At 34.8% G+C, this 10,256-nt stretch overlaps 2 protein-coding genes across 3 annotated transcripts; both read left to right on the top strand.

Moving 5' to 3' along the window:
* The first annotated feature begins 1,099 nt into the window (after positions 1 to 1,099).
* Positions 1,100 to 4,439, top strand: LOC145570922 (cell wall / vacuolar inhibitor of fructosidase 2-like). The gene is made up of 2 exons (XM_081630041.1): positions 1,100 to 1,523; positions 4,333 to 4,439. Exons 1-2 carry the CDS (start codon positions 1,100 to 1,102, stop codon positions 4,437 to 4,439), a joined length of 531 nt encoding a protein of 176 aa, XP_081486167.1.
* Positions 3,149 to 6,795, top strand: LOC145572065 (protein BCCIP homolog). 2 transcript variants are annotated; one of them, XM_081631082.1, is made up of 9 exons: positions 3,149 to 3,299; positions 4,554 to 4,720; positions 4,841 to 4,917; positions 5,031 to 5,255; positions 5,422 to 5,631; positions 5,733 to 5,798; positions 5,912 to 6,001; positions 6,089 to 6,145; positions 6,422 to 6,795. In XM_081631082.1, the coding sequence occupies exons 2-9, from the start codon at positions 4,564 to 4,566 to the stop codon at positions 6,518 to 6,520; spliced, it is 981 nt and encodes a 326-aa protein (XP_081487208.1). In that variant the 5' UTR covers positions 3,149 to 3,299; positions 4,554 to 4,563; the 3' UTR covers positions 6,521 to 6,795. The 2 variants fall into 2 exon arrangements, with proteins under 2 accessions (XP_081487208.1, XP_081487209.1); XM_081631083.1 differs by having other exon boundaries at positions 3,150 to 3,299; positions 5,915 to 6,001.
* Positions 6,796 to 10,256: the final 3,461 nt, after the last annotated feature.

Here is a 10,256-nt window from a genome sequence, read left to right as displayed (position 1 = left end):
GAGAGGGGTGGGAATACATTTATCTTCTGTTTTTTTCCACAAACGTGTGTGTTAGATTGGTTTATCAATCCAAACAGCAGGGTGGTCAATTTCCTCAACTTTTACAAAGACCCCTCATATTTTACTATGGTTTTTCCATAATGTTGGCGATGCTGTGTGTGATTTCTTCTTTGACCTGTAGTTGACTGAATAAAATTCATTGATTATATTAAGTTTTATATCAAAAAATTGGAGCTTGATCTTCTGCATGTACTGACGCCCCCCCCCCCCCCCCACAACTCACCACCACACAAACGCACGGTTTTTAAATATTAAATGAATATTAATGTTTTCGTATATTACTGATCTCTGCCTGGCCCTGTTATTTATAATACTTGCTCCTGATGAGCTGCAGAACTTTGTTGTTCAACTTTTCCTTCTCTTATTTAGCTTTGTTCGGCATCTGCAGAGTTTGAAAATGAAGAAAGGATTGCACCCTCAGATGCAATGGATATCCTATGTAACCCAGAGTGGTAGGTTGATCAATGTCATGATGAGCAAAATTCACCGAGAACCCAAAGTTTATCACTTCAGAGCAAAACGTCAGATGGCTCAAAGCTTGGGGCAGATTGCCAAGTTCAAGCGCCGTTATGAACAGGAGCCAAAGGATGAGGTTAACAAGGAAGAAAAATAGGACCTCTAGTTTTATGTTGACTAAAGCTCAGTTTCTATGCGCTGAAATAAATATTTAGCTTGGCATTACTTGACATGAATTTAAGTGCTTATTTAGAAGGTTATCATTTTATTCTAATTCTTGTTATTTGCTTCTTTATTGGGTTTTAGCACAATATCTTAAGGATACCACTTCAGATATCAATATTGTTATACATGGACAAAATGAGGAGAAATTATATCACTTCAGATATCAATATTGTTACATTTGGACAAAAATCAGGAGAATTTTAATGCTTAAGAAAAACATCCTGATACTGCGGATCAGTGGGCATCTGGTTGATTACCTGCATCGAGCTAATCTTTTTTGTCTATATAAGTCAGTTTTGTATGTTGAGTATTCTCACCCCTCTCTGTGTCTAGTATTATACGCAATTAACTAGGCACAATGCGTTCCATCATCATAAACATTGCTCTCTTTTTTGTTTTCATTGCTTCACCATCAACTCTATGCAATGGGCTGATGAGGAAGTTGAACAGCGAGACCGATCCAGTGGTGCTAACATGTCGGAAGACAACTGACTTCGGCTTTTGTGTCTTCACACTCCGGTCAGATCCAAGAAGTGCCAAAGCAAGTGTCCAAGGGCTAGCCCAGATAGCCCTTGGCAAGCTTGAAGCTCATGCAAAGGAAACTTCGACCTATATTCAAGGTTTGCAAAAGGCCTGCCCCCCCAAGTTGAAGACGGTGGTTGGTGTTTGTGTTCACCTCTATACCTTAGCTAATAACAATGATGTTCCTGCTGCTGTTAAATCTTTGAATGTAAAGGCCTATGGGGTTGCGAAAAAGGCGGCTTTGGCTGCCATGGAGGACGGTACACGGTGCCAAGATGAAATTAAAAAGAACCCTTCAACAATCTGGCAAATGCTAAATAGCAGAAATTTTTATATGCATGATTTATCTCAACTAAGCAGTGATCTTATAGGATTATTAAAGTAGTTAATGTTTACAAATGGAAGCGAAGGTTGAAATTTTCAGTTCCTCCATAGTGCCAACTGGAGTTACTGCCAGCGGAATTAATTTGGATGTTTTTATTTATGCTTGATAATTTGTCTCGTAATAAATTCTCCGTATTTAAATATGTGCGTAGTATAATGGTCTTATTTGGTAAAAAGTTTTTGGAGAGCTTATAACTTATTGAAATATATTTGAGTGTTTGGTAAATAGCTTATTAATCTTGTTTAGTAAATGGCCTTTAATTGGCTTTAGGCTTTTTTTTTGTGGGGGGGGAGGTTAAACTGCCAAAAACATGTTTGGTTAATGGTTTTTTGGTTGGCTAAAAAAATTGGCTTTTAAGCCAAATTAAAAAAAGGTTAGTGGTAGTTGCTTACAATGCTAAAATGAATTTTTTTAGCCCTCATTAGTTGATATGGGTAAAAAAGTCTTTTAACAATGCAAAAGCCAAAAGCTAAAGCTACTCATACTAGATTTTTAAAATTTTGAAACTTTATTATGAGGACGCAATTAAAAAAGACATTAGTTGATAGTTATCAATCAAATTTTAGTATTATGCACACTATTAACTAGTGGCGGTTCCAGAATTTTGGACATATGGGTTCGGACTCTTCGGAGTTCGGAGTTTCGAACATTAGATGGAGTATACTTCATCCGTTCTATTTTATTCACAACTTTTGAAATTTTGAACTACTCATTCACACTTTTTTGACCGCATTAGTATGTGCAATTCATTTCTACATTTGACCACTAAACCACGAAATTGTGTGGAACATTACAGCTTTCAATTGCTTTTAAGTTAATTTTTTCCATCAGATTTACGAATTTTTCCCAAAATCTAGTATGGGTTCAACTGATCCTATACTGAAACCACCGCAACTATTAATCATTGACAATATTTGATATTTATAAAGTTAATTTGATATTCTACCATTAATTTGTCAAATAATCGATATTTTTCTTCTTCTGCTTAAACGTCTTAATCCCATAAGTAGGATCGGTTACGTGAACCAACATGAGGACTTCCTAGGAGGTCAACTATCCTAGTATACTCTCAATCATTGTGGGCTTTGTGGCTCATGTTAAGTGATGTGATCAAATTTTACACTAACAGTCATTGACCTACCGTAACCCTCCTCCTTTATTCAGGCTTGGAATTAACAGCGGAAATCCACTGACCAAAATTGAAAATTATAAACGTAAATTGTTCGCAAGTGGTAAAATGTAGTGTTAATTTTTTTTCGAATGTAATAAAATACATTTTTTTTTTTTTGATAGAGTAGTAAAATACAAATTTATTTTTGTGTAGGCGATAAAATAAAATTTGAGTTTTTTTTTAACTGATAAAAAAAAAAAAAAAAAAAGACAACAAAAACTAAATGAAAATTTCCTTTTTCCTCAAAAAACTTAAAACAAAAATTGAAAATTTCCTTTAAATTTTTAATTTTTTTTTAAAAAAAAAAAACCTAAGATGAAAATTAATTCTAAGATTTCTAACGTCGAAGTAGTAAGCGTGTGGCTTTTCACTCAGGCGCTGCACACCCCTTTCTCCTCTATTGAAGCATACTCTGGGTTTGTCTCTCCTCCATTGAAGCGGCTTCTGAGCTCTCTCTCCTCCATTGAAGCAGCTTCTGAGGTAACCTAATTTTCCCTTTTATTCCATTAATCAACGAATATTAATTTCTCACTATCAGTAATTTGATTGTTAGTATAGTCAATTTAGGGTTCTTCTAAGGTGTATTATTGAACTACTGATTATAATTACTCAAGTTATGAATGATTATAATGTGGGATTTTGTGCTATAGTTTTTGCTGTGTGCAGTTTACGTTGATATGCTTAAATGAGAAGAATTTTGTGTGGTTTTTTGGGAGTAATATGATAATTGAGTCAAATTTGGCTGCTAATGTGTTGCAGGAATCTGTTTATAATTCTTTAATGTTAGGGCGGAACTATAAAAATGGACCTTTTCTCCTGGGGCTAAGGGTAGCCGCCCCTTTTGCCCTGGCTCAGGGACGGGCCTGTTCGTATTGGTTGAATTGGGATTGTTGGTCTAGAGTAATATGGTAGACTATTTATTCTTTGATAGTTCTATGTGGGTTTGTTTTGTTTGCATAAGTGCATTACAAAGTATATTGATTTGAGGGGATCAAGAGGCAAGGTTTTGAGGAGTTGATTTGATGGGGATGTTTGAATTCGTTGTTCGTTCCTTATAGTGTTGAGTCGTTTGGCAGGCGATGATTACTTTTGGGTTATTAATGCATCTTGCCGTAGCAGTAAAAATAATTCATTGATGATCCAAATTATTTGAGAGGTTGTGCCTGTGAGGTTAGTTTTGGCTCAAACTAAAGGATGTAATGGGTTTCCAATTCAATGAATGTAGCTAGTTGATTAGATTATTGATTTTTAAGTTTTAACTAGATGGGTGTTGCTTATTTTAGCGGGTTGGGTGTATGGAGGTGTAGTTGGTTTTACATCCTTTGGTGTTATGAGTTTCGGTTTCATGGTATGATGGATGAGCTTTAGGTCCTTTCATAGTATTAGATTCTAACTATAAAAATAAAATAAAAAAACATTGAAAAAGGTTATTGTTAATTATGGTAAAATGGTATGATGAGTTTTAGGCAATTGTTTGCTGTCTTATGGATGTTTGAGTTTCTCTGATGTGTAGATATGCGTATGAGATTAACTTTTGAGTTGTGTTTGTTACATAGTACTTCTCTTTGTACCAATTTAACTTATTACTTGGCTGAAATTCTTGCTGCTGGAGTGCTGTGATGCTCTTTGCCTGATTCTTTTTTCCCCCTTTCATTTGCATTCAGAAAGAGGCAAGAAGGGAGAAAAAAGTCTGATGTTTTAAGATGGATTTAAACCAAATTTTCTTGTGTGCAGATATAAGGGGATGCCTCGAAAACCACGAAGAAGTGGCCAGCTGGTGCCTCGACCTTTTGCGTTTTCACCATTTGCTCGTGCAGTAACTAGAGTTGCCACAGCTTGCTCATCAAAGCACAAAGTTTCTAATTCAAAATCTGACAGATCATCTTCCTCAAAACTAATAGGTGTTTTTTCTATAAAAAACATTGTCCTACATAGGTGCCCTGTTTTTTCTATTTATGATTAGCTGTTCATGTGCTGATCTAACATGACTTTTGGAAATCTTTTCTATTGTATATTTTCAGCAAATAGATCTAGTAGAAAGCACAACTTGAAGGAGAACAGTTCAGGATCTGAATCTTCTGAAGGAGAAGCACCTGAAGTAAGCATTTAATTGTTGTTGGTTGTTGTGAATGTCCATTCTAGCTGAATGCTTCCATTCAAGTTGTCTGTATTTGCCCTAATTATTGTCTCCTTTTTTATTTCTTCTCAAAGGAAGTAATTCAGGCAGATTTTGCCTTCTTTGACCCCAAGCCTGATGACTTTCATGGAGTAAAGATGTTGCTACAGAGCTATCTTGATGATAAAGTGTGGGACTTGAGTGGTTTTGTAGACTTAATATTAGCGCAAACAACAGTGGGCTCTGTGGTCAAGATAGAGGATGATGAAGATGAGGGATTGTTTGCACTTCTTACAGCTTTGAACTTAGGAAGATATAAGGTACAGCAGGTGTCTCATTTTCAATTTTCAGTGTGGCTTGTCCCTTTAAAATTTCATCAACGACAATTAAAATTGCGTGATCAGTCAAATTGCACTAGTACGAGCAACAAAACTCAAAGTTTCCAAAATTAACTAAGTTAATGATTCTGGGTTCTTTTGATGCCAGGATAATAAGTGTATCACTGAGATAAGAGACTACTTGCTTAAAGTATGCGAGGAAAAGAATGTAGTTAGTGAGCTAAAAAGACTTCTAGAAGACCAAGCTGACCATGTTGGTCTAGTGGTTTCCCAGCGTGTTATGAATCTTCCTCCCCAGCTTCTGCCACATCTTTACAATTCCCTTTTTGATGAAATTTCGTGGGCTACTGAAGATGAGGTTAGATGAATTTTATCTTATCTATATAAGGTTGTGTTTCTATGTGTTTTGACTGGTAGTGATCTAAACAAACTGATCATTTTGTTTTGCAATAACTGAAGCCTACAAAAGTTCTCCGTGAATCATTTCGCTTCAAACATTATTTACTGGTCACCAGAATATATAAGGTAATTCAATTCTGTTTCTTCTTTGTTCTCTCGGTAACTTTTCAGCAATTCATTTCAGTGTGCAGCTCTCATGTTAATTTATCTTTTGCATTCTCCTGCTGTTCTGTCTGTAGCAGAAGATAGGACAAAAGAGGAAGGCATCTTCTAGTAGCGATGATGAGGATATTATATATGTAAAACCAGAAGATGAACTTTTCTTTGAGGTTTTTGTCAATCCCAGGCCTTTGTTTTAATTAAAATATATCAAATCTCTCCACTTGATATTGATGATTTCTGTATGGGATTTTCAGCTTTGTTTGTGGTCGTTTACTTTCCCCTTGCACATTCAGCCTCCAGCAAGTCAAGAGGTTAGTTTGGAACTTCCATTCTGTGATGGCATTTACCTTTTTCTTCTTCACTCTCCTACTTATTCCTGTAGTTCCTCAGTTATCTAAATTACTTTAGATAAATAGGGATATCGTGATACATCGCATCTTTTTCTTATCCACCCGTGCATGCTTGCTTATTTAGCCTATTAGAAGTTCTCTAAATGTCAATTACTAGTCTTGGAAGGTGTTTTCTCAAGGACAATCTGGCAGAAATGTTGACTACTTTAGCTTGTTTATTGATAATTGTGGATGCAGTTAAAAAATTATCGACTAATGGGACTAGTGATGGCTGTTGAGGCAGACAAAGCACCAGCATTCCGAGAAAAGTTGCGGTCACTAATTGATGATTCTTGATTTCTTTCCCTGCAGTCTCTTTTCTTGTATTATCCTTCAGTTGAAAAATTTTGGTTTTCCGAACAACGTTTCACCAAAATACACATCTTGCGATTGTAGGCTTTGTAGTTTGCAGTAAAGAGCTTGTATGGTTTATTGGTAAGATTTGTATAAATAGATGGACAATTTTTCTATATGGAAATGAGAACACAACAAACAAACAAACAAACAAAAATTGTTTGATCGGGTGGAAAACATTTTTCTTTTGTAAGAAATGGAAGCCGTTTTCTCCTCCAGACTGCTTACCTTCCTTTTTTTCTCTCCTCTATTCCTCTTGTCCACCATTACCACTTCTTCTATTCGTTCTCTCTACCATTTTTCTGGAGTCAGATAAAGAAAAATTGTTCTTCATTGAAAGTGGTTAAAACATGATTAAATAAATCAATGGTTAACACATGTTTAAATACAGGAAAAATATATAGTGTGATTGTGTGAATTGTGAAATCAAATGAGTATATATATATATATATATATATATATATATATATATATATATATATTTTCGAGAATATGCAAAGCTAATTGTTTTGTACAAGTATGAGTTGATTTTTTAGAGGGGGCACTGACTATAACATTAATACTGTATTATATACCAACTGCCACTTTCAATTGGCTTTCTTGGATTGGTATGGGTTTGACTTCTGACTCCTGACTTCTGAATTTCTGATGATATGATTCATAAGAATATCTCAGTTGCATCAATGTCCTTTTATATAGATAACAAAGCTACACAACAAGATATTTTATACTCATCCTGGCTCAATATATCTTATCCCTTTCTTTTGAGCACATCAATAAGTTTAATTATCTATTAGCATAAATTCTAAAAGTAGATATTTTATCCCATAATTTATACTTGTATCTTGCTCTGTGCTCTTTGTTTTTGACATTTGGAATTGTGCGCGGTTATTAAGAAGTTGTATAGAGTGGAGGTATATTGACAGTTTATCAATAATTGAAACTACAATTTTATTTAAATAAGGAATATTGTACATGTGGGGTAACTAAAGTACTTCCTCCATTTCCATTTAGTTGACACGTTTAATTTAGGCACACAGATTAAGGAGAGGAAAAAGAATGAGAGAGAATGATAAATCAAGTAGGATACACTAAAAAAACAAGGTATAAAACTTACCCAAAAAGAAAACGTATCAGCTAAAAATAAACATCCTAAAAAGTGGAGTAATACGTTTTAACTAAAAAAAAACGAAGGTAAGTAGGATGAAAGGAGAAGAGAGAGGTGAGAGAAAGTATTAAAGTACAATTGCACATGAAAAAGTAAGGACAATTGAGTATCTATATTGTAAAGTACTATAAGTAATTTTGGTCCAAAATTTATGACTAAAAAGAGAAAGAAACTAGTAAATGTTAAGAATAAAAAGGAACACTTTAAATGAAAGGATTTTGCTAACGAACGACCTTCGGACGTTGGATAAACATTCAAAATATTTACTATAGTGGTATTAATCTGGGAATGCATGCCAAAATCATACGTTGTAATTAATGTTCATTTTGATTTAATATTTCCACTTTTACTTATCTTATCCAACGCTCTTAGGACGTTCGTTAACTTTTGCTTTATTTAAAATAATTAAAATTTTGGTCGTATTTAACAATCTAAATCAGAGTATAATTAGATCAAACTCCAACTAAATCAAGCCTTAGGCCTTGTTCACTTCACCTTATTTTTGTTGAACTGAAATTAATTTTACTGAACTGAAATTAATTTTGCTAAACTTAAATTATTTTAACTGAAGTGGAATTAACTTTACTGAACTGAAATTAATTTTGCTAAACTTAAATTATTTTAATTGAAGTGGAATTAACTAAACTGAACTAGAATTATTTTTGCTGAACTGGAATTATTTTTTACTGATTTTCAGTTATATTTCTTTATTAAAATTACTAATTTTTATTGAATTAATTTTTTTTTTCCCCAAAGGACACTAAATTTCATTAAATAAAGTCTTGAGTTCCCTCTAGGCTCCTTGGGAGGGTTTTGCTAGGGTTTCTAGTTTTTCCTTCTTCTTGAAGGTTTCTGTTGCTTTTCGGTGTTTTCTCCAATCATGAATCCCAATCATAAAGGAAGTGAAGATGATGAAGAACAAACAAATAGCCAAAATAATAACCAAATCCAAACAGTTACCCAAAATTCTAACAAAAACAGCCTGGTTAACAACCATAAAGATGAAGAGGCGGTGGATTGGGTGGAAGGGGGAGACGATGAAGATGAAGGGCGAGTCGAACTAGGGCTCATTGGCAGAATCTGGACGGAGAGACATATCAATGCCAATGCTTTTATGGCAACTATGAAGAACGTTTGGCAACCAAGGCATGGCCTAGAGATAAGTAACATTGGCAAGAATGTTTTTGTTTTTCAATTTTTTCATTGGAAGGACAAACAAAAGGTCGTGGAAGGCCAACCATGGCATTTTGATAGGCATGCTATAATGCTTGGGGAGATGGATGGTGTGGAGAAACCTTTAGATGTGAAGCTTGAGGAACCACCGATGTGGGTTAGGAAACTAATGAAAAACGAAGAAGGTGTAGGGGAAAAGGCGCAAAAGAATTCGTGTGCGCGTGGGCTTTTCATAACCAAACCAAAGCCTGGCATTAAGAGCTCTTCAAAAGTGCAATTGGGTGAGGTTTTGAATAAGCTTAACAACTGTGCTATTTCGAAAATCCGCAAGCACAGGAGAAGGAGAAGAGTGTCAAAGTTCAGGTTTTGAATGAGCATAACGAAGATTGCATTGAAAAAGGAGGGTATTACTAATAGTACTCAATATCCTCATAACCAAGGGGGAAACAATTCTGTTGAGGAGTGTAGTTCAGAAGAATGATATTGCTGGTCACAATTCAAAATAAAAATTAAAATTAAAAAAAATAAATAAATAAATAAATAAAATGGAAGTCTTTAGCTAGAGATAAAAAGGGTGAAAATAGTGCTTCTGAGCTTTTGAGTGGAAAAGTGAGAAAAGACAGAGACAGTGAAGGAGGGGAGGATGACCCTATGGAGATGGACCTAGCTTTGAGTTTAAAAAAGAGAGTGACCGATGCTAATCATCCTGCTTCGAATGTGAATGTAAATGCGGCGAGCCCCACAAACTGGGCTCTTGGTGATCAATGATACACATCCTCTCGTGGAACTGTCGAGGTTTGGGGAGTCCTCGGTGTGGTACCTGGTTTTTAGTGGACAAAGATTAGTTTATAAAGGTTCCACTTAAGTGTCTAATAAGACTTATAAATAAAACTTAGAGTCGCCACCTTATTTTTATCCGAATAAGGACGGATTTTAAAATAGTCAATTTTAAGAAATAAAACTAAAAAAAAAAATCAAGTGTTAACTCCATAAAGATAAATAAGGCACAGGGTTCGGGGTTTAGGTTAAGAGAATCAAACGTCTGGAACTCATCTTCCCTTCCGTTCTAAGGAACGAGCTCTTACTATGGCGTTGTTAAAAATCAAGTTTTAAGACATGTTAATCACAAAAAAAAAAAAAAAAAGATATAATAATTAATATAAGGTAGGTTTGAGCACCAAAGTTGCACTACGTACCGATCATAGTGAGATTTTGAATTCACTCACGGATCAAAACCTTCGTAGTTCGGATAGATGCCATGTTTTAAATAACCAATTCCATTGAGTTTTTAATTTGGGTAGTTGACATAAACGTCATTTTTTGTAAGTGGGATCTTAG

Source organism: Chenopodium album, chromosome 12, assembly GCF_948465745.1.
Source record: "Chenopodium album chromosome 12, dcCheAlbu1.1, whole genome shotgun sequence".
NCBI classification, from domain to species: domain Eukaryota; kingdom Viridiplantae; phylum Streptophyta; class Magnoliopsida; order Caryophyllales; family Amaranthaceae; genus Chenopodium; species Chenopodium album.
Note: the sequence above shows the minus strand (reverse complement) of the source record. Positions and strands in the feature narration are given on the sequence as shown.

Bases quoted from the DNA above. Each gene is read 5' to 3' on its own strand.
- LOC145570922 (XM_081630041.1), top strand. From the start codon at position 1,100: ATGCGTTCCATCATCATAAACATTGCTCTCTTTTTTGTTTTCATTGCT. The intron at 1,524-4,332 runs GTACACGGTGCC...TCTGATGTGTAG, and splicing joins TTTGGCTGCCATGGAGGACG to ATATGCGTATGAGATTAACT.
- LOC145572065 (XM_081631082.1), top strand. From the start codon at position 4,564: ATGCCTCGAAAACCACGAAGAAGTGGCCAGCTGGTGCCTCGACCTTTT. The intron at 4,721-4,840 runs GTGTTTTTTCTA...GTATATTTTCAG, and splicing joins ATCTTCCTCAAAACTAATAG to CAAATAGATCTAGTAGAAAG. The intron at 5,799-5,911 runs GTAATTCAATTC...TTCTGTCTGTAG, and splicing joins TGGTCACCAGAATATATAAG to CAGAAGATAGGACAAAAGAG.